Raw genomic sequence first — 21309 nt, 5'->3', positions numbered from 1 at the left:
CAGATCATTGATTTAGCAGAATATCCACCAGTATGCCACAAAATGCAGTTCCCCCTTTTAAATTTCACATAGATTTTAGAAATACATTGTGTACATGAAGAAAGAATAGGGTCACTGCATGTTGAGGGAAGAAATTGAGGTCTAAGTGGGGTTTTTTCCCCCTTCATAGCCTGCCAGCATTCAGTGCACAAAATTCTCATTGAAGTCAATGAGTGCATTGTATTAAAAATAAAAAAGATGGTATATAGTGTAGTATATAGTATATAGACTATAGTCACATTACCTTAATAGTAAGGGCTGAAGGATCACATTTGTGTTGGAAGGACCCCTCTAGCGACTTGTTTAGTGTCAGTCCTTTTGCTTTGTGGCCAGATTGATTTTGTTATCCTGAAATGACCCTTGTTAGATGGGTGTCATTTCATAATCTCCCTTGACAGCTCATTACACTGTCTAAGTGTTATGATAGTTACGAAGTGCTTCCTCAAAATATTTAATATTTGGCACTAATTCCATCCTTTTGATTAATAAGAATAACTGATCCATGTCCTTTCCTTCAACATTAATCTATTTTGTTGCAATGTAAGGACGATCTGCTTCTCAAGCTGTTTTTCGTTTTTCCAGTGTTTTCTTTCAACTAAATTTCCTGTGTCTCTTAAATGCTTTACTTGAAACACACAAATGACAAGAGCCTGGAAAATGCTTCAATTTTCTGGGAGAAACCCAGGATTTTTAATCAAAATATTCTAAAAACTTTTACATAGTTTCAAGTACTTTTTTTAATTTAAATTTCTGGTCTTTCAAAGGTTGTGGTTCATTCAAATAGATGTATTTTGTGTACTCATATTAACTTATTTAAATGACCACAATTTGAATGCAAAGTTATTAAAACAATATGCCATTGGATAGAATTAAAAATAAGTAAATAATAACAAATACAGCTTTACAGTAATTTTTAAGCAAGTTGTTTGGAACTAAGACTTTGTGCTACATTTATTACAAGGTTTTGAACTCCCACAAGTTTAATCTAATTTGCATACCATTTGCAAATATTTGCTTTTGGTTTCTTTTCCTCTAGAAACAGCACAGTTGTTTTTCAAGTTATTTTTCTCTATTCCAGTTATGAAAAACAAACTGAGGGTGGAAGCCATTTTTAAAGTAACTACTTTAAGACAATGTCAAAACAGAAAGAAGATTAAGGAAATAAGGATCATGGCAAGTACTATATACAGAACAGATAAGTTACTCACCTGAACATAAAGTTCCCTGAGTTCATACTGAAATTTCTTGGGATCTGTGGTAATTGTTACTGGGCCAATTTCTGGGATGAAAAAAAAATGCAAATTGTGTAATGAGATTGCAGTAAAATCCCAAAGGCTATTAAATTACGAGTACCCTGAAAGCTAATAAATTTCAGAATCATACAATCAGGTATTTTTTTAAAAAAGGGATTTTTTTAAAAAATGAAGAAAAGCAATAACATCATATTTAATGATAAAAGAGCAGGATAGTATTTCAAGGAACTGGCCTGTGGTAGGTATCATCTCTTCCATCCCCATCATGCAAAGGGAACATAAGTCCTACATCACACCTTTTGACAGTGAAGCACACTCCCCTTTCTGCAGCTAGCCAGCTCCATGTAAAGCAAAACACCGCAGCTTTCAATTCCTAATTTTTTACTTTTGCACTTTGCATATTAGCACTTGGGAAAGGATAGCCATTTAAATGACGATGTTAAAGAAGAGTTGGGAGATTACATTCAACAGCAGACTGCTGATTTACAGAGAAGGTAGATCTGATTTCAAAACCAGTCTTGAATAATTAAAACAACTCTAATAATTTTGTACAAATATTATTCTTAGCCTTAAACACATACATATATATTTGTCTGTCTGTGTCTCACATGCATGCACAGCTATCTTTTGCCCCATAATTGTATTACTTCTAGTGATTGGGAAGGGGAAAAAACAGTGGTTGCATCAGAATTTAATATGAGTTTGCTCCAGATGTAGTTGTGTGTCGGAGTGTGAGAGACTGAAGTCACTTAGCCACAGAAAAGATTAGTAAGTTTCTCCCATCAATATTACAAAAATGTGACTCAACCCATGCCTGAAGAGCATCTCCCCTTTAGAAGGAAGAGCCTAATTCAGTCTCCATGCTCATTCACTCCTTGGTGTCTCAGATCAAGACTGACAGTAAAGGCACCAACTAGAATCAATTCCAATTCTGGGTTTTGTGATGTAGACACCTGTCCACTTATAACCAACCTGAGATAACCAAATTCAACTAAATTGGCCATCAAGTCACCAGTAAATAGCTTCCAGTAATCACAGGTCTCTATTCATACTGGCAACACAGATGTGAAAGTTTAAATATTACATTAGTACCCCAACCCCTCAGAGCCATCCATTCCCCCTTGTTGTCTTCCCATTCATCATCCAGTGTGCTTATAACAAAATGTTTCTCCAAGTGTCCACATTTATTTTCTATGATCTCTATAAATTAAAGCTTTTCTACACGGGGATATATACATAATAGCTATCCCTGATTAACTATTCCCAAATAACTCCATGTGTGGACGCTCTTAATGTGGAATAAAAGCATCCACACATGAAATTAATCAGGAATAGTTAATTCACTTTAAATTCACACCCTACCTTATTCCAGATTACATTTAATGTGTGGACAAGCTTTACGTGACTATTTAATAGCCATGTAATCTTGATATTTTTTCCTTTCAAACCATCCAGACAAAGCTTCACTTGACAGCACTTTCAGCAGCAATTGTGGCTGCAATCTAGAATGATCACACACAAGGATTTATTTTGGAGCTCTGTTTATGAATGCCTGGTTCTGTATAGTTTTTACTTGATTTACAAAGGTCACCAGAGAGATCACACAAAATATTTCCTAGAGTTATGAACTGTAGCTGCCTTAAGACTTTTAACATGGCTTTGATTTGAGTCATTTATCTGTAAATGCTTTTTGCGAAACTATTCAAAACATTTTACGAACACTTTGTTCTTTGAATAATTTTGTTTCCCTCTCCGCACCCTAATCTTGTCTCACATTCTCTCACCAACTCATTTCTTGTTCCTTTCAGGCTTCTTTAAAAGTATATGCCTGCAAAGAAGCAGTCTCCAAACTGCTCAGGTTGAGGTCTATCCACTGACAACCACTGTTCTTACTATATGCCATTTTAAATTACTAGAATGTGGTTTTACATATGTAGTAAAACCACCACCTCCTTTATTCCTTCATCCACTCTAGGAACTAGACTTTTCAATCCCAGAGCAGCAAATGCTTTTGAAAATAATTTCTCTGATTATCAAATACAGATCTAGAAACCCAATACTGGAGAGACAGAGACAGAGTCTCAGCTGATTTAAATCAGCATAGCCAGTTTACACGAAGTGAAGAGCTTTCCCAGTTTTGAACAGGGAGTGGAAACCTGTCTTTGAAAGTGAACACCAACAAACAAATCTGTACAATTAATTTTCATCTTGGTTTTATTGTTGATTTTTTTTTCTACCAGACAACTGGAGCAGTTCTACTCCAATGCTTTGCATCTCATACCTGCTGGACATACAAGCACTGGCAGGGTGGTTACATTCATAATTTTCCTCCATAAGGTCTTTTCCCATTATTGCATACTGGCAATTGGAGACTGAATTTCCAGAACAAGCTTGAGAGAGAAAAAAAATGGGATTCAAGCTCCTTCACAGAATACCTAACTCATTTGGATTTTACCCTAAGATAGTGAAGTTGTCAATAATCAGTAGCAATTAACTTTAATCACTCTTCGAAGTTCAGCACATGCATACTCTGCCTATGTCAAAGTCAACAAAATTGCACGTCAATGCTAAACCAGAAAGTAATAAAACAAGTGCTAGATATAGTGAACAATGGTAATGATGAAGAGGTGCTCTTTCCATTTCAGAGGCACTAGGCAGAGCTTGATGGAATTTAAGGGAAATTCTTGGTAACAGTTACCATACAAAACAATACAACTTTATCTTGTATATCAGCTTTCACAAAAGCTATACAAAATACTTTATGGAATGAAATCATGCCAGATATCACCATGTGCACTTTGAGAAAAACTGCAGAGAGCACCCAGTCAAACACTGCAGCCCACAGGGACACAAGCAGCCAAAGCAGGGACATCTACTCATGTATAACTGTATAATGTTCTCTGACTTTCCCTGCCCTGCACTGATTGGCTGTTTGCTGCAACCGTCTCCTCCCCTGCCCTGTCCCTTTATCCCCCCTCTTCTTTCCATTCAGCTGATCCCCCCAAGTAAATCCACCACCACCATTCCACACCCCCCCCAAAAGTGGAATTAACATAATATTTTCTCCCATCACACTATTCACTCTGCTTGTGTATTCTACTCCTTCCCCACTCAGTCTTCTCTATTTAGACAATATTGTCACATTGTTTCCTTGTACTCCCCCATCCTTCTCTATCCATCTGCTTACCTTATTTTAGATTTAGGCACTTTGGGGCAGAGATTTTTTGTTTTGCGTTTGTACTGTACCTAGAACCATGAGGTCCTGGTCCATAACTGGGGCTCCTATGCACCACAAGAATACAAATAATAATAAATTAATAACCAAAATACCTTTTAGTGCCTGATTTTCAGAAATGTGTATGCACAAATGTTGTGTTTATCTATGTGCCTAATTTCTGTATGCAGTTGTCGTAACTGCACACACACATAAGTGACCAACTAATGCATCTAATTACCCATTTATCTGCATGCTCAACTACCACAGTAGTTCATGAAATCACAGTAACCAAACACACACGTGTGCACGCGCGCACACACACACACACACACACAATTTCCATACAAGTTGCATGCCTTCACCTGAGAAGTTGCCACTTTAGTGTAATTCATAGTACACTACATGCTAAAATGTCATGGAACCTGCAAACAGGCTGTTGGAGTACAAGAAAAGCCATATTTGATTTCACTTTCTGGGTGTTAGTTAAATTGCTTCTGAGGTGGAGGGCAGCAACTTGAAAATTTTCTAATGTGGATGCATAAATCTAGGTGATTAATATTGATTCAAGGGATTAATTTTAGGTATCTATACTGACAAATCTGGGATTTAGTGTATTATGGAAGTTTCTTCCATTCTTCATTACCTTGGTGCTTTCCCCCCTTCTCCTCCACAACTGATTTTCCAACAAACATGAAGATTGATAAGGCTACATCCTGATAGTTCACATTGATTAAGATGTAATTTTATTCCTTTGTTTTGAAATTACACTGTAAATGTCAAGTCTTCTCTCTCTCTCTCTCTCTCTCTCTCTCTCTCTCTCTCTCTTACTCACACACACACAATTTAAAAAAGAAAGGAATGGTTGCATGTTATTGAACAAAGACTGAACTTCCTAAAACTGTAAAACCACAAAACTCAACTTAATACAACCAATATGGTGTTTGGTCAGTTGCTTAGGGACAGGCTCAAACACTAGTACATAGAATTGTCTGCCAATGAATTTGACAGTGATTAAGAATGCTGATACTTCCCTCCCAAAAACAAGTTTGAAAAAAACACTCCTCAGTAAATAAACAGGAAAAGTTCTCAATAAGTAAACTGGCAAGTTGTTCACTTTGAAAGATCTTGGTGTATTTAAGGGACTTTCTACACTGTGAACTGACTGCATGTTTACATGAGAGCTGGAGAGTAATCACTCTGGGAAATCCTAAAATTACCCAGATTACATACCTAGCTCATAAATGCTGCTGTGGTGTTTGTAGTTTTGGCAAACAACAGTTAATCCACGTACAATACAAAACATTTATACATTAGATTTGGTATGGAGGGCTGGATGGTCGACAAAACTAGTAAAGAAATATGGAGACTTTCCCTCCATGCCATCAGTTCAGGACAGTACTGGCTGAAAATCATTTGTTACCACAGGATGGGCATTTGACAGCCTATGTGAAATAAGCAGTCTTTGTTCAGTTCTGCTGCACAAAACTACAACCACATGGGAATTACAGCAGACCAACTAAGTACTGATTGGTCAGTGAACATTCTTTCCTCCAGGTTAGCATGGGAACATGTTAACAAAAACAGCATCTGGGAAACTTGACTAATGTGCCCAGGCAGCACCTTATTATGAATAAGGGCCCTCTTCTATGGTCATTATTCAGTAGATTTGTCTAAATGAGGCCTGAGCTGCTTCAGAATCATGAGAAACTTAATTATGAAATGCAGGTGGCCTTTGCTAACTTCCTGTTTTCATCATGCCATTGCAGTACAATACATAATAGCACAAATTCTCCCATTTACTGGTGTAAATCCCAAGTAATTCAAAGTCACAGAGTTCTTCCACAGTTACATCAAAATAAGAGACCAGAGTTTCGCCCTATGTGCCTTAAAACTGTCCAGCTCCAAGAACATTTGGCCACTTCTTTTCTAGCTAGTATGTGACTCATGAAGGAAATAAACCAGTTTTCCCCCATACAACATAGTATTTTTCCTTTAGTTGAGATGGCCTTAGTATTAAAATGAATGACACTAACATATTCCATTTCTTATCAGTTCATATTGTACAGTATGTTGCTGTTTTACATTATATTGCGGTCAGACCCTGAAATGCTACCTTTGAACGAAATGTTTAAGACAAGTCATCACTGAATATATCCAGTTATTTAGAAAAGATGCATTTTTTAAAATGAAAAATGTATATACTGCAAAGCAGAATAAAATAATATATACACAATGAAAACTGTAGAGTCTTATTGGATAACCACCACTCTTAAGAGACCATCTCTCAAAGTAACACATAATTCTGCTCCAAATCTTTATTAGAAAGCAACTGATTTTTCTTATTTTCACTGTATAGGGTACCCTAAATTTGTCCTTTCAATTAATGTGAAAGCTGTAAATCAGCACTTTTTATAATAAGGCCAAAATGTGCAAATTTGGGTGCCTAAAGTTAGCTACATAAATCTATATTTAGTCAAGTAACAAGTTTATTGGTTTGTATACATATTGAGCACCCACCCTTCCTGGGGGAGTTTGGAGTGCTTGACTCAGGAAAAATCAGGATACCTGATTAGGGAAAGATTTTCAAAGGCACAAATGGGAGTTAAGTAACCAAGTGTAAAAATTTTGGCATGAGAACATTCTGTTGGAAAAATCCAATAGATGGTAATGAGCTCCAGCACTACTTCTTACCCTATACCTGAAAATCTGCCAAATATACCAGTATATAATAGGCTGTGGAAGGGCTCTCCAGACAGGAAGAAGTTATTCACTCACTCTGTTTATGGGGAATGCTTCACCAGCCAACACCCCCAGACCTGAGGCCTACAGCCCTGTCTCCACGTGAACCATGACTCACTCGCCCTAGTCCCTCTCCTCCTCCAAGAAATTCGTTATTCCTGTTATCTAAGTCGTAACAGCAAAGGGTAGCATTAAATCTGAATATAGGGTAAATTGCAGACAATGCAATATTGCATGTGAAGTGTCACGTGAAAATGGTGAAGAATCACAAGAAGAGTTGCTTTCTGCCAATACTGAACAAGAAACTTTATTAGAATAACAAAAATAGTATTAACTCTCAAACTTCTCTCTCTGATTCACTTTAGTGCTTCTGCCTCCAACTTTCCCACGTCCCTTACTGTGGCTACTAGCCACAGATTTAAAGAAACAGTACACATTTCTCCTCACATACCTCAGAAATGGTACATGTAAGGAGTAACCTTAAATATCACAGGATAGAATTGGGCCCTATGTACTGAGACTTCACCCAACCACAGGTCATTCATGAGCTGCAAATGGGTGACATTTTATGTGATATTTTCTTTCTCGGTCAACAAAAATTGATAACTACAGATATGAGGGAGAGGAGGAAAATATCTACAGCCCAAAATCTCTCCACCAGCAGCCCCAGAGAATGTAAGTTAAGGGAGTATGGGAAGAACAACTAGTAACATAAGGCCTGATTCTGCAAGATGGTGACCTTTCTTAATTCCCAACGAAGTCAATGAAAATTGTGGATGCCCTCCACTTTCAAGGTGGCAATCAGCATTTTGCAGGAATGGGTCAACAGTGTCTATCTACCCAACAAAAGCCCATGTGATGCATGCCTTGCTGGAATCTTAACACATGTAAATCACATCAATGATGCATTTCACCTGCAGCTTGCTGAATGCTTCTTACAATCAATTCTTCCTTTGGGGGTCTGATCCAAAATCCATTCAATGGAAAGACTCTCGTATTGACCTCAGTGGGCATTGGATTGAGCCCTGGCTGCTGACTGGCTCAGTAATAGAAATATTTCATGAACTATTAAAAATCCTTCCTGCATAATATCCTTTGACCAATCATGTGCTCTTGATATCAGCCCTCGGCTTGGGTTTAATAATATTGATTTCAGAAAAGCCCCAGAACTGCAATAAGCAAGTTACAAGATCATTTCACTGGGAGTTGGATGGACAGGCATGTTTTTTCAATTGCAGCAACTTTACTATTTTCAGTCTTTATTGAGGCTAAAAAACTAACTTTAAATGATAAAATTCACTTCACTTAAGAAGGGCAATAATGGGAGATTAGTTTAAAGGAGCGTGACCGGATACAGAACTTTTCACCTCCAGGTTGATATTCAAATCAAAAACAGATCACCCTGAAAGTTGTTACCATCTGATGACTCTTTGGTGACCTAAGCCACATGAGTTGGTGGCCTCAGTCCAGTCCTTACTGGATAGCATCACATCCCAGTCACCCACCTCATTGGCACCGTCATTCCAGTTTCAGCTGAGAGGCCAAGGTATGAATAAACCCATACACTGAACTGCCCTCTCATGCCTAGAGGTGGTCTCTCCAGCACAAAGCTGAGGCCTATTGATAAGACAGTGGACAGGTAAGTTGCACTTCTGCTTTCCATACTCCATGGACTCTGCAGAAAGACGATACCAGCCTGCATGTGTTAATTTGGCACCTTTCAAATGCACTGCATTTATTTTTACTAGAAAGCATATAAGAGAATACACAGGAAGCTCTTAGAAAGACATCACCAAGATTATATATTAATAAAGGACGCAGTCCCCCCCACATAGCACTGAAAGATAACAAAATGACAGAGACACTAATGCTATCATGTGATACCACAGGACAGCACAAAATCTTTTGGGATGGGATTTTGAAGCGGAGACTAATGGAATTTAGTGTCCAACTCTAATTGAGATTCAATGGGAGCTGGCTGCTTAATTCCCTTTAACTGCCTTTGAAAAATCTCAGCCTCATAATGATGCCTTGATGCTTTTCTTGTGCATATGTAGAACTTTGCCTGAAGTTTTCAGCTTTAGAAAATAAAAGTTGTTTAAAATTCTTGTAAAACAAAACATAACATGGAAATCTGCAAAATTCTTGAGGGAGAAAAATTTATAGTGATCCTCTGTCCATTGTAACTAGTTTTGAATTTAGCTGATAGGAAAAAAAAAAAAAAGACAGATTTTTGCAATGTATATTAATTAAATGCAATAAGGAGTAGTAAGAAAGTAGGTGCTCATTAATCCACAAGAGAGAGAAGACTACATGAATAGCCCACATGAATTTAATATATTATACACTCTTCCCTTTTTAAAAAGTTATAGTGGTATCATTCAGACTTGGCAGATATACTCAGCCTCTATTTGGGCGTGTGCAAGATATAGTTATGATCACATGGTAAGTTCCATTTTCTCTCAGTTGGACAACACTAATAAGTAGAGTCTTATTGCTCTTTTGTGCCTCTAATTTGGAGGATATAATATTGTACCCAGTATGGAGTCAGCATTGTTAGCTGGGATTTAAACTAATGAAATCAGGTTTAAATTAAATAAGCTTTAAAGTTTAACTCTAGTTCCAAGAAAAATATTCCACTTAGAGGCACATCCTCTCTGGTAGACAGAAAACTTATCATTTTTGGCAAGGAAACATGGAAAGCTGGAGGCCAAGAACCCTGACTCCATGTGGTTAAAAACCCAGGCTGTGCCAGTGGGCATTAAATGTTTCAAATTGAAAATAGGATTGATGTGAGACAAGTCTTTCTTTTGTGGAGGAACCAATGAATTTCCAAGATCCTGAAATTTGTGAGTGACCAATCTTCCAACCTATTCACTTGATTCTTTTGAACAGCCCTGTAGGTCTAGTCTCAGTAACGGATCCAGTAGCATCATTTCTGAAATGACTTATGATTTCCATCCAATTCTCAGTGAATGATTGCCTAAATTACAAAAACAACTGCCATAGCTGGTACAGGACTGATGGAGCCATGGAGAGTATGAGAGTCTCTCATTTCTAGTTGGTCCCTCTAGTTCAGGGTGAGCCATTCTATTGAGGCAGTGGAGAAATTTTAATTAGCTGGTCTCTGTACTGCACCACTTTCTGTGACAGAGGATTTTAGTTTTTAAGGTTGTCACCCTACCACTTTTCAAGGGTATAAAAGTTCACACATTATTTCTCTTTTCCAGATAAAGCACCAGCAAAGTAAAAATGCATTTGTTTACTCTTATTATATGCAAGCTTTGCCCAACTAATTTGCTTCATTCTATCTATACTAAAGGATAAACAGCTGATAAGATCCACAACCACTGCTTCCTTACTGTACTGAGTAGCATGCAATGACAATCATTTATTGAAATTGATCTATGTTCCTAACACATACTGAACAGCTAAAGGGACATCAGATTATCTTTTGTTTTTGTTTATTTTTCCCTGTTAATGGCAATCTTTCTGCAGTCCAGGAACAAAATTCATTTTATACTGTCTTTTATTTAAATTCTTTCTCCATAATGAACTTTAGCTCACTCCAGGGCTATGCAGCTGTTTCAGTCTCATCTCTTGCTGTGTATATATGGTCAATGCTTTTACAACACTTGTAATGGTGCTAGAGGAGGAAATAACACTTAAGAGGAAGGCAGGATTAAATATAGATACAAACTGTGCAATGTTATTTTGGGACAGAGTCTGAATATTTTATTCTTTTAATGTTAATTCAAACAAGATCAGAAACTATATTTTTAAATTCAAAATTTAAAATAGATCATAGTATATTAACAAATTAATGTAATATACTGTAACATCCAGGAAAAATTCCCTTTGTGTTCCTGACCAGGATTTTGGACAATCATACTAGTTGGGCCCTGAAGAATTCTTGCTGGTATACTGTATGGGAATAAGTAAGAGGGCTCCACCTAATGGGTTTCTAGATATTGCAAGTCACAGTGGTTCTTGAGTAATGCTCTTCCTGCTGTGTATTGATAAAGTTAATTCAAGATTGGCTGTGTGTGTGGGCCTCCGTGTTGTATTTGGAGTATTATTGATACAAGGATGATTAGAAAAAATCGCAACTACTTTTTATTAAGCACTAACTTTAATTACAGTGGGTACCCTTAAAAAGTTTCAACAATTTGAATTATGTCATCCACAGAACACTCATTTTAAAGAAAACAGGGAAGATCTTGGGGCTAGATATTTTCAGATCAGAGAAACTTTTTAAATGTGCCAAAGGCACACAGTAAACATTGAAAAAGTGGGTGGCTCATTCTAAAATTCCAGCAACAAAACTTTCTTGAAGGATACTGAGTTTTAAACACACGGATAGAAACAGAACAGCGTTCCCAATAGCTGCTCAGTGTTCCTGCCAGCAGGATTCTGTTATCTAAGATCTGATAGGTGATTAAACTTTGGGAGTGCCATATACACACCAAACAACACTCATGCTTGTAGCTTCTCAGGGTAGGTCTTCATTGCAGAGTTAAACGATCTACACACATGTTACTCCATTGGAGTTAGCCTAGCTCTAGTGAGGGTGGGAACACTGTGAAATAACACACGAGTGGATGTGTCCACATTGGCATTGCACTCACTCTGTGTGTCACTAAGATCAAGGGCACATCCCAGGATTCTTAGCAATATAGTCAGTTGAGCTGTTCTATTAATTCTTTCCCAGTGAAGTGGACAAATTCATTTATCCTTCCTGGGCACACGGGGGAAATCATGGTAAGGTATCATAGGATGAGTGGCATTTCAGTGGCACTAGCCTGCATCCACACTACATAGTGGTTGTGTTAACAGCTTGTGAGCTATGCTCACCCAAGCGTTAACCTACACCCATCCAGTCAACTGAAGTTAAAAGTACCCCTGCAGCTGAGTTAAGGGTTATGTGTGTGAACAAAGGTGTTACCCTAACATTACTCAAGTTAGAACTCGAGTTCACTTTGAAGTCAAAACAAGATCTCAGAGGACAGATGTGTGATATGTGACAGGCATGATGGAGGAAGGTCCTTGAGCACATGTTGCTCTCCCTGCCTTAGTTACACCAGTAGAGCTTTCTGATGTCTCCTTCAAGTGGACTGAATACTGTACAGGGGTTGTAGAAACCAGAACAACAGACTTACTTTGTATTTAAATTGACCAGGATGGACCCTGGCATCAGAGACATTCCTGGCTTTCAAGGACACAATCACTTTATTCCCAGGCTATTTTTACATCAACATTTTGTGGTTCTTTTAGCTTCTTTTAGGTTTTAAAATACAAAGTAGGTTAAATTAAGAACTGTTCAGTGTACCATGTATAGGTATCTTTTGTTGGGTTTTTGGGGGGACGATGGGAAGGTTAAGTGAGTTGAAAGGTGACAAAATAGCACAGCTGTCATTCACTCAGGGATCATATGCAGATTCTGATGACTTAGTTTTTTTATTGTTTCTTCTCTCCATTCCCTATATAAGGGTGAGAGTAAACAAAAATAAAGATAACCTAAAATCCACCCAAATGCACATAAGCTCCGAAGACCACCTTATTTAAAAAACTGTCCCTTGAAAAAATTTTGCTCCCTCACCCCCAAAGCATCCTAGCCCAGGCCAGCAAAACTAGTTCAGAGCTGAGTAATGGATAAAGTTAACACTGAGGGCTTGTTTACTTAGAGCAGCGATGTGCCCTACAGGGGTGAGATTTTGATAACACTATGTTAAAGTGTAACAGGGAACATTTAATGAGCACCAGCAGGATCTACACAGGCAAGTTAATATGCTACTGCACATTAGAAATCACACTCTTGTAGAGTGCATTACCCCACTCTGTAAACAACCCCTAACATTTTAATTATACATCTATCTGCAAACTGCACCCTTCCAAAAAGTGGCAGAACCATTCTTACAACTTGAAGTGTCTCCAAGTCACAGGAGTCACTCTCTCTGAGTCAGTCAGAACATCTCATAGGATGTCAGCCGTAGCATAGCTCCTCTGCACAATGACAACCTGAGCTGTGGCTTAAAAAAAAAAATCACAATTTGGCCCCTTATACACTAAAAAAAATAGACACATGTTTGAAAAATAACACCCAAACCTAATTTGGGCTTTCTAAATATGAGCCTGATCCTGCAAGATGTCAAGTGACGAGGGTGTGAGTTGACCCCTCAATAGCACTTGGCATCTCAATGGGATCATGCTCTATGAGAGCAGTCAGACACTATTCCTCAGCTAATAAGGGGAGAAGGAAAAGTAATTTCCTCACTGGTTGCATTAAGGTCTCAAATTCAATTCCAGAGTAAGAGTAATCACAAAGTAAGAGTGATCTCCATATGAGTCACAGGCAAAGACACCTGCCAGTAGATTTGCTAGAATTGTATTAATTCATCAGAATAAATTGAACCGGTGAACACATTCATTTCTAAATTTTAGTTCACTTGTATTTAACATACATGTTCATCAGTCAGGCAGCTTCACTAGTAAGTGACATTAAACAAGCTGCTTTTCCCTCTGTAATATACTCAAAGGATAAAAAGTACTGAAGAATGGAATGCTCAGAATGGTGAGCATTCATCAAATGGGGGGGGGGGGGAGGTTGAAGAACCCTAATGAGGAGGAGATGCTTTAGGTCAAAAGTAAGTGCTCTTTGTCTGTTCAAATAAATCTGTTTCCAATTTTCTGCAAGTGATTAGTCTGTAGTATCCTGGGGTTGAATGGCTGAACATACAAAGGAACAGCTATTCTGGAAATGGCCCTAGAACTTTATTCATCTTCATCAACAAAGTCAGTGCTAAGAGATGGCATTTGTAAGTAAGAAAGGCATGAAAATAAAAAGGGGGTTAAATAGGAAATCTACACAGGCATTCATTTGTATTTACTTTAGATTATTTTGGTAAAAGAATTTATTTATAGGAACTTTTCCTCCATTATTTTTTATTTTCTCCATAAAAAGAAGCTGAAATAATGGAACAATCCTACAGATATTACTAAAATATTTTAAAAGTTGAAATAATAGAATAATCTTAGAGAATACATTAGAAGTGCTAGTAAAAGTGAAATATATTGTTACGAAGCTAACACAACACCTAGAAAAAAAATTAAATACTTGCCCTGTTCACATCTAGAATTGAGTCTGTTTGACTTATTTATCTATCTACCTATCGATCCATTTAAATATTTATAAGACCACTATTGTAGTCTCTGAGCACCTCATGAAGTGTTAAAGAAATGTGCGGATATTACACATGGAAATCATTTCAAGATTTGTGGTTTAGAGCCCATCTCTGCACATCTTGAAGCATATACTGAACTTTTCTCACACGATTAACTCTGTTGAAGTAAATGGGGCTGCTCAGTTAAGTGAAGTTACTCGTATACATCAGCATTTGAAGGATCAGGGCCTTACCAAACAGTCCTTTAGATAAATCCTTCTAATCTTACTCATGAGAATAAGCCCCATTTACTTCAATGGAGTTACTCACATGACTAAGGCAGGCATAATAGGCCCATAAGGAAAGTCTTAATTTATTTTTATTTCCTGACTCTGGGTCCAATCCCATTCCCATTGCAGCCAATAGAAATAGGATTTAGCTTCTTTATGTATGTTTAAATGCACAACTACTAAAGGGTTTCATTTTCTTCTCAATTACACCATTTTCACATCAGTATAACTCCATTAACTTTAGTGAAATTACTGCTGATTTATACCAGTGAGAGAGGAGAATCAGGCCTTTAATGTTGCTTTAAGGTTTTCATTTAGTGCACTGGTTTTTAAAAGGAAAAAGAAAAATATCTCATTTTATGGGGTTGTAAAATACATTAACTCAGCCACTTTATGGTTATCCCCAAAACCTATCTATATCACCATACAACTGCCCAATCCACAAATCTATTGTACTAGACGGACCTGGGTAATCTTAATTTTAATTTAATCATTAGTTTAAAAAATGATTGTGCATGTCCATTTATTAATTGCTTATAACTTAATTAGTTTATTTTTCCCCAAGTCCATACAGTACCTATCCCTCACAGAGGTCTACATATCTATGAAATTTGAACTTCCCTGGATGGATTATTAAAATCCCTTTTTGCTTCCACTACCTATACCTGCAATTACATGAGGAAACATATGTCTAACTACCTCACTAACTACAGGTCAGGTAGACAGACAACTACAAGTCCTCATTTATATGCTCAATTAATCAATCACAAACACAAATTGTGAACACAAAATGGAAAGCTGGGCTTCAAATATCTGAGACCTGATCTAAAACCTGTTTAAGTTGATATCAGTCTTTCCACTGATTTATGTGGACTGGTATGGGCTACTGGTCATCAAAGGTAAGCTGTTTTTGATGTATCCATCCTCCCCAAAAACCTCACATTTATTTTTGAAGTGGAAAATCTTGTAGATGGAGGACAGGAGTTTCCCCACATTTGCATAACTAAAAATGATAGAACATATTCTCCTAAAAGTTCCAAAGGGGTATCCCTATTAGTCTGAATACAGCAAAAACAACGAGAGTCCTGTAGCGCTTTAAAGACTAACAAATTTAATTTCTGCAGGCATAAGCTTTCATGGACTGTGCAGAAATTAAATTTGTTAGTCTTTAAAGCGCTACAGGACTTTCGTTGATTCTCCTAAAAGTTTCCAGAACAATTCACCACTGTCTCAAAAGAATACAAAAAGATTTCTTTTGGAAAATTATCAGAAAATGAAAACAGAGACTTATAATGAAAATCACCTTGCAACCTTAACAAAATAACATTTCATGACGAAAGTTAATCTGCAAGGAAATTTGAGGAATTTTTGCTTATAAGCAAATGCAGATGTTGGCAAATATTTAGCTTTCCAATACTTTGCTAACAGTGTTTAGCAATGTTTTCAAGAAAGTAATGTAGAAAACTGTTACGTCATTCTTAAGAAAAATGGAGGTTACTGTAACTGGAGGTTCTTCAAGATGTGTGGTCCCTATCTGGATTCTATAAGAGGATGCGCATGTACACCATGTGCCAGAGCCAGAATTGTTTGTAATAGTGTTGGTCAACCCGTGTGTGTGTCATGTGTTGGCCATGTGTACATCTGAAGTCTTATGAGGCTGCGTGGGTCGACGCCCCTCCGGATCCCTCTTATAGACAGGCACATAGCCCATAGCAGAGGAGTTTGGGGGCGGGATTGGAATCCACATAGGAATCGCACATCTTGAAGAATCTCCAGTTACAGTAAGGAACCTGCATTTCTTCTTCAAGTGCTGATCCATGTGTGGGTCCCATTTGTAGGTAGTGATAGTAGTCAGCATGGAGGTGGGAGCGAGCGAGGGCTCACTGGAAGTGCGAGTATGTAGGACTGCATGTCCAACTGCCACACCTGCTGCCACTGCCGGTGCAATGGCATAGTGAGCAGTGAAAGTGTGGATGGAGGACCACCTGACCACCCTAAGAATGTCCTAACATGGGACGTCTGCTAGAAGGGCAGATGTAATGCTGGGTAGATGGGGGGAGAGCATTTGTCATATTGGTTAACATCAGTGTGTCAAAATCATAATAATTCATGTGAGATATGCCATGTCAAGTATTGTTAGAAAGGTTATAATAGGCTAAATCAGATGATAATACTTATGTTCATGTGTAACATGTGAAATGGAAGTTATAGAAATATTTGAGATATCTGTATTTCAAATTGTGCTGCCTGGGCAACACCTCAGATAGGATGGCTGCAGGACAATAGCCTGCTTAATGGCCCATTGAGACATCCCCAGGTGCAAGGGGCCCAGGGGGAGAAACCGGAGATATGCCTGATGAGGCACCAGGACTTTCCCATGTGATTCTGGACTACTTGCCCATGTGACTCTGGACTCCATTTCGGTTCCTGTGAAATTCCACAGGCAGCATATCTGATGAAGCACCAGAACTGGCCCATGTGACTCCGGACTCCATTTTAGTTCCTGTAAAATTCCACAAACAGCATGACCAAGGTCAGGGGATGTATAAGGCGGTGGCCTGGGAAACCATTTTGTCTTTGTTTCTGTTCAGCTACAGACACATACCTGCCTCTGGATCAATTCACTTGCAACTGAACCAAAGGCCTAAGACCCATCCAGGTACTGGATGTATACCAGAGGAACTGTATAAGCCTGCAACTCCACAATTCTTCCAGAAACTGGATGTATATGGACTTTCAATCATTTGTATGTATCTGATTTGCTTTGATCCTTTAACATTTTTCTTATGGTTTATTTCTTTCTTTTTGCAATAAACCTTTAGTTTTAGTTACTAAAGGATTGGCTGGCAGCGTGGTATAAGGTAAAATCCAAACTTATATTGATCTGGTACTGTGGCTGACCCTTTGGGGTCAGAGGGAACCTTTTTAGTAAAGAGCATAGAGTTTAAATAACTGGTCTCTTTACTAGATGTAGTGCTGATTGGGAGCCAGAGGCTGAAATGCAGTAAAGGGGGCTGTGGTATTTGTGTACTGGCTTCTTGATAACCGGTTTGGGGCAATCAGAAGCACAGTCTGAGGCTGGTTGGGAAGTCTGACTTCAATGTCACCCACCAGTGCTGGGAGAATCTGCTTTCCTTTTACAGCCTGCCCTGACCTTGGCATTATCAGGTGGCTACCCTGGGCATGGGACAGGTCACAGCGGATATGGCAGCTTGCGCCAGTGTAGAGTGGGCAGTGATGCCTGGAGGCAGTGAGATGTGGAAAATGGAGTAGAAATCCATGATACAAGAAGAGATTCATTTGGAGAGGCATTGTGAGGAAAGAGCACAGCCTTGGCAACATTACGCAATGGTGAGGAGAAGTTGAGATGAGGCTCGGTAAGCATGGGTGCACTGGAAATAGAAAGCCAGCACATGGCGGACGTCGAGGGAATGTAACATGTGCGCCCTTGGGGAGGCATGCAGTTTGGGATAGAAGGTTGAGAAGCCACCTTGGGGAGAAACTTAGGATGGAGTCGAAGGGAGACCTTATCCTTGTGGAAGACAGAAAATGGTGGGTTGGCCAATGCCCATAGCTGCCAGTTTGCTGACCCACCAAGCTGAGATGATGGCCACCAAGAAGATCACTTTCATGGAGAGGTGGGCGAGGGAGCAGGTTGCTAAGAGTTTGAAGGGCAGCCTAGTAAAGGCAAAGAGGACTCAGTTAAGATCCTAAGGAATGGTGAATTGGCAGACCGGGGAAAAGGTGCAGAGGAGACCATGAAGGAAGTGAGTAGTGACGGAGTGGCTAAAGGCAGAGAAGCCATCGATACACGGGAGGAAGGCACTGAGTGCTACAAGGTGGACCCAGATGGAGGAGTGGGCGAGACTGGAGCACTGAAGGTGGAGAAGGTAGTCTAGGATAGTAGGAATGGAAACAGAGTCCAAGGTGTGATACTGGCGGGACACCCACAATGTGAAACGTCACCATTTGACCTGGTAGCATGCCCTGATGGATGGTCACCTGCTGTGTGAGAGGATGTCACGCACAGGTCTGGAGCATGCATTGTCTATGTGTGAGCTCCATCCAAATGGCTGTGAGGTGAAGCGGGCCTGGATTGGGGTGTTGCATATGACCATGCACCTTATGAGGAGATCTGTGAAATTGGTGAGGCCAAAAGGGAGCTATGAGAATGAGGACTGCTCAGTCTCCTTGCACCTTGTGTAGGACCTGCAGGAGGAGGGGGAGCGGTGGAAAGGCATAGCAGAGGCCGGGTATCCAGGGAAGGAGGAGTGCGTCTCCCTGACAGCCAGGTCCAAGAACACCCCTGGAGCAGAAGAGGGGAAACTTATGGTTGGCTGTGGTCGCAAAGAGGTCCCACCGTCGTGTGCCCCACTGGTGGAAGATGGAGTGGAGAGTGGGGTCATGGAGCTCCCATTTGTGTTTCTTGTGAAGTGAGTGGCTGAGCGTGTCCACAAGGAAGTTGTCAGTGCCCGGAAGATGGACAGCATGCAGTGTGACCCTGTACCAGAGGCACCAGTTCCAGAGATATATTGCTTCCTTGCAAAGGGACGGAGACCTGGCGCCATTCGATTTGTTGATATAGACAATGGCCATCATGTTGTCGAAAGGAGTTGCACATGACTAGAGTGGAGATGTGGTAGACATGCCTGGTAGGTGAGACAGATGGCCTGTAGTTCCAGGATGTTGATGTGCGTCCTTGCCTCCCTGGGAGACCAGAGGTCCTGGGCCTTCCAGATGGGTGCCTCACCTCATGAGCGAGGTGCCCATAGTGAGAGAGGTGGAGAGTGTGGGAGGGTTGAAAGGAATATCATCCATTACACTGGTTGACTTGCACCACCACAAGAGGGAAGCCAGGACTGAGGTGGGAAAGAGAACCTGCTTGCCAAGGTGATCTGTCTTCGGGTCATAGATGGAGCAGAGCCAGAGTTGGAAGGCATCACATGTGCAGGCAGGCATATGGTGTGACGGAGGTGCAAGCTGCCATATAGCTGAGAAGGGAGAGGGAGAGAAACATGCGGGGATGATAGCGCAGGTTATGATGAGTGAGTGAGGGTGGCGAAGCGGTCTGGTGAGAGAAAAGCTCACCCCGCCAGGGAGTTCAGGTGAGCTCCTATGAAGGTGAGCATACTGGTAGTCACAAGGGTCAACTTGTCCTCATTTATATAGATTCCCAAGCTGGTGAGATTTCATAGGCTACATACTGACAAGGAGTGGGTTGCAGGACAATGCAACCAGGAGCCAGTCATACAGGTATAGGAATAAGGAGTGGCTGAGATGCTGCATATACACTGCAAATTTTCACAAAGATCTTCGTGAAAACACGGGGTGGGGGGAGTAATTCTAAAAGGAAGGACCCAGAACTGGTAGTGAGAGTGTCCTACCATGAAACAAAGGAATTTGCAATGGGCATGATGGATGTCCACATGGATGTACGCATCTTTCGTATAGAGAGCTGCGAAACAGGCCCCAGAGGGGAGGGAGTAGATGATCGGGGGAGAGTGCCATCCAGAAGTGAAACTTGAGGATAAATTGGTTTAGTGCCCATAGATCTAAAATAGGGGGAATGCCGCCCCTTTCTTCAGTATAAAGAAATATTGGGAGTAGAAACCATTGCCACAATAGTGATGTGGGATGTACTTTATGGCACCCTTCTGGAGGAGGATGTGTGTTTCCTCTCAGATGAGATCTGATTATGATGGATCCCCAGAGCCTCCACAGAGAGGGTGACAAGGAGAGAAGGAGAGGACCTCTATGAGGTACCCCAGTGAATAATATCCAGTACTCAGCAATTTGTGAGTAATCTTGCCCCAGTTGTGAGCAAAGAGAGCAAGATGGCCCCCAAATACAACAGGAGGGACTGCATGAGAGGTGGAGAAAGTTTCACGAGTCTCGAGGGAGGAGTCAAAAGGGATGCTTGGACGGGCACTGAGGGATAGCAGAGGAGGTGGAGGTAGTAGAAGCGGAATAACGGGGTCGCTGGGACCACTGATAATGGCGGGATGGTTCTTGTTGGCATGGAGGTTAAGGTTGATAGGTAGAGCAGGCAGGGTAGTGAGGGCGGAAAGAAGCTCAGTGCTGTCGGTGAGGTGGGGCCAGAGTGCTGAGGCCCAGGGGTCGAAATGTGGCACAAGAGTCCTTGAGCGAACGGAGAGACTCATCAGTTTTGTCACTGAAGAGCTTATGTTTATCAAATGAAAGGTCTTCGAGGGTGGTCTGGACCTCCTTACAGAAGTCAGGGATTGGAGCCAGGAGTTGCAGCGAAGCACCACCTCAGGTTCTAGGGAGCGAGATGCTGTGTCTGTGGCATCAACCAAAGCCTGGAAGGCAACCTTGGCTACCAGTTTACTTTCATCAATGAGGGATTTAAACTTGGCCTGTTTGTCTCCCAGGAGACAATCACAATGTCTGAAACTCTGCCAGTTTAGAATATGAGACGAAGTCATACTGTGACCATATGGCCTATGGTGATGAGGAAATGTACACCCACAGAGGAACAGACCTTGTGCCCAGGCAGGTCATTTTTTGACTGCCCTATCTGGAGGAGTGGCTTTGAGGTGCTGCTGGTGGACACACTCAGTTGCTACCTGTACTAGAGAGTTCAGAGGAGG

General features: G+C 40.2%; 1 protein-coding gene across 6 annotated transcripts in view; it reads right to left on the bottom strand.

Annotated features, from left to right (window-relative positions):
• HMCN1 (hemicentin 1) overlaps positions 1 to 21309 on the bottom strand; it is a 291595-nt gene that overhangs the window by 239080 nt on the left and 31206 nt on the right. For all 6 annotated transcript variants that reach the window (XM_067535110.1, XM_067535114.1, XM_067535111.1 and 3 more), the window contains exon 2: positions 1248 to 1318. In XM_067535110.1, coding sequence (XP_067391211.1) covers positions 1248 to 1318 — 71 coding nt within the window. The remainder of the gene's footprint in view (positions 1 to 1247; positions 1319 to 21309) is intronic.

Source organism: Emydura macquarii, unplaced genomic scaffold (assembly GCF_026122565.2).
Source record: "Emydura macquarii macquarii isolate MOO-44397 ecotype Brisbane River unplaced genomic scaffold, CSIRO-AGI_Emac_v2 contig_3477, whole genome shotgun sequence".
Taxonomy (NCBI): domain Eukaryota; kingdom Metazoa; phylum Chordata; order Testudines; family Chelidae; genus Emydura; species Emydura macquarii.
Note: the sequence above shows the minus strand (reverse complement) of the source record. Positions and strands in the feature narration are given on the sequence as shown.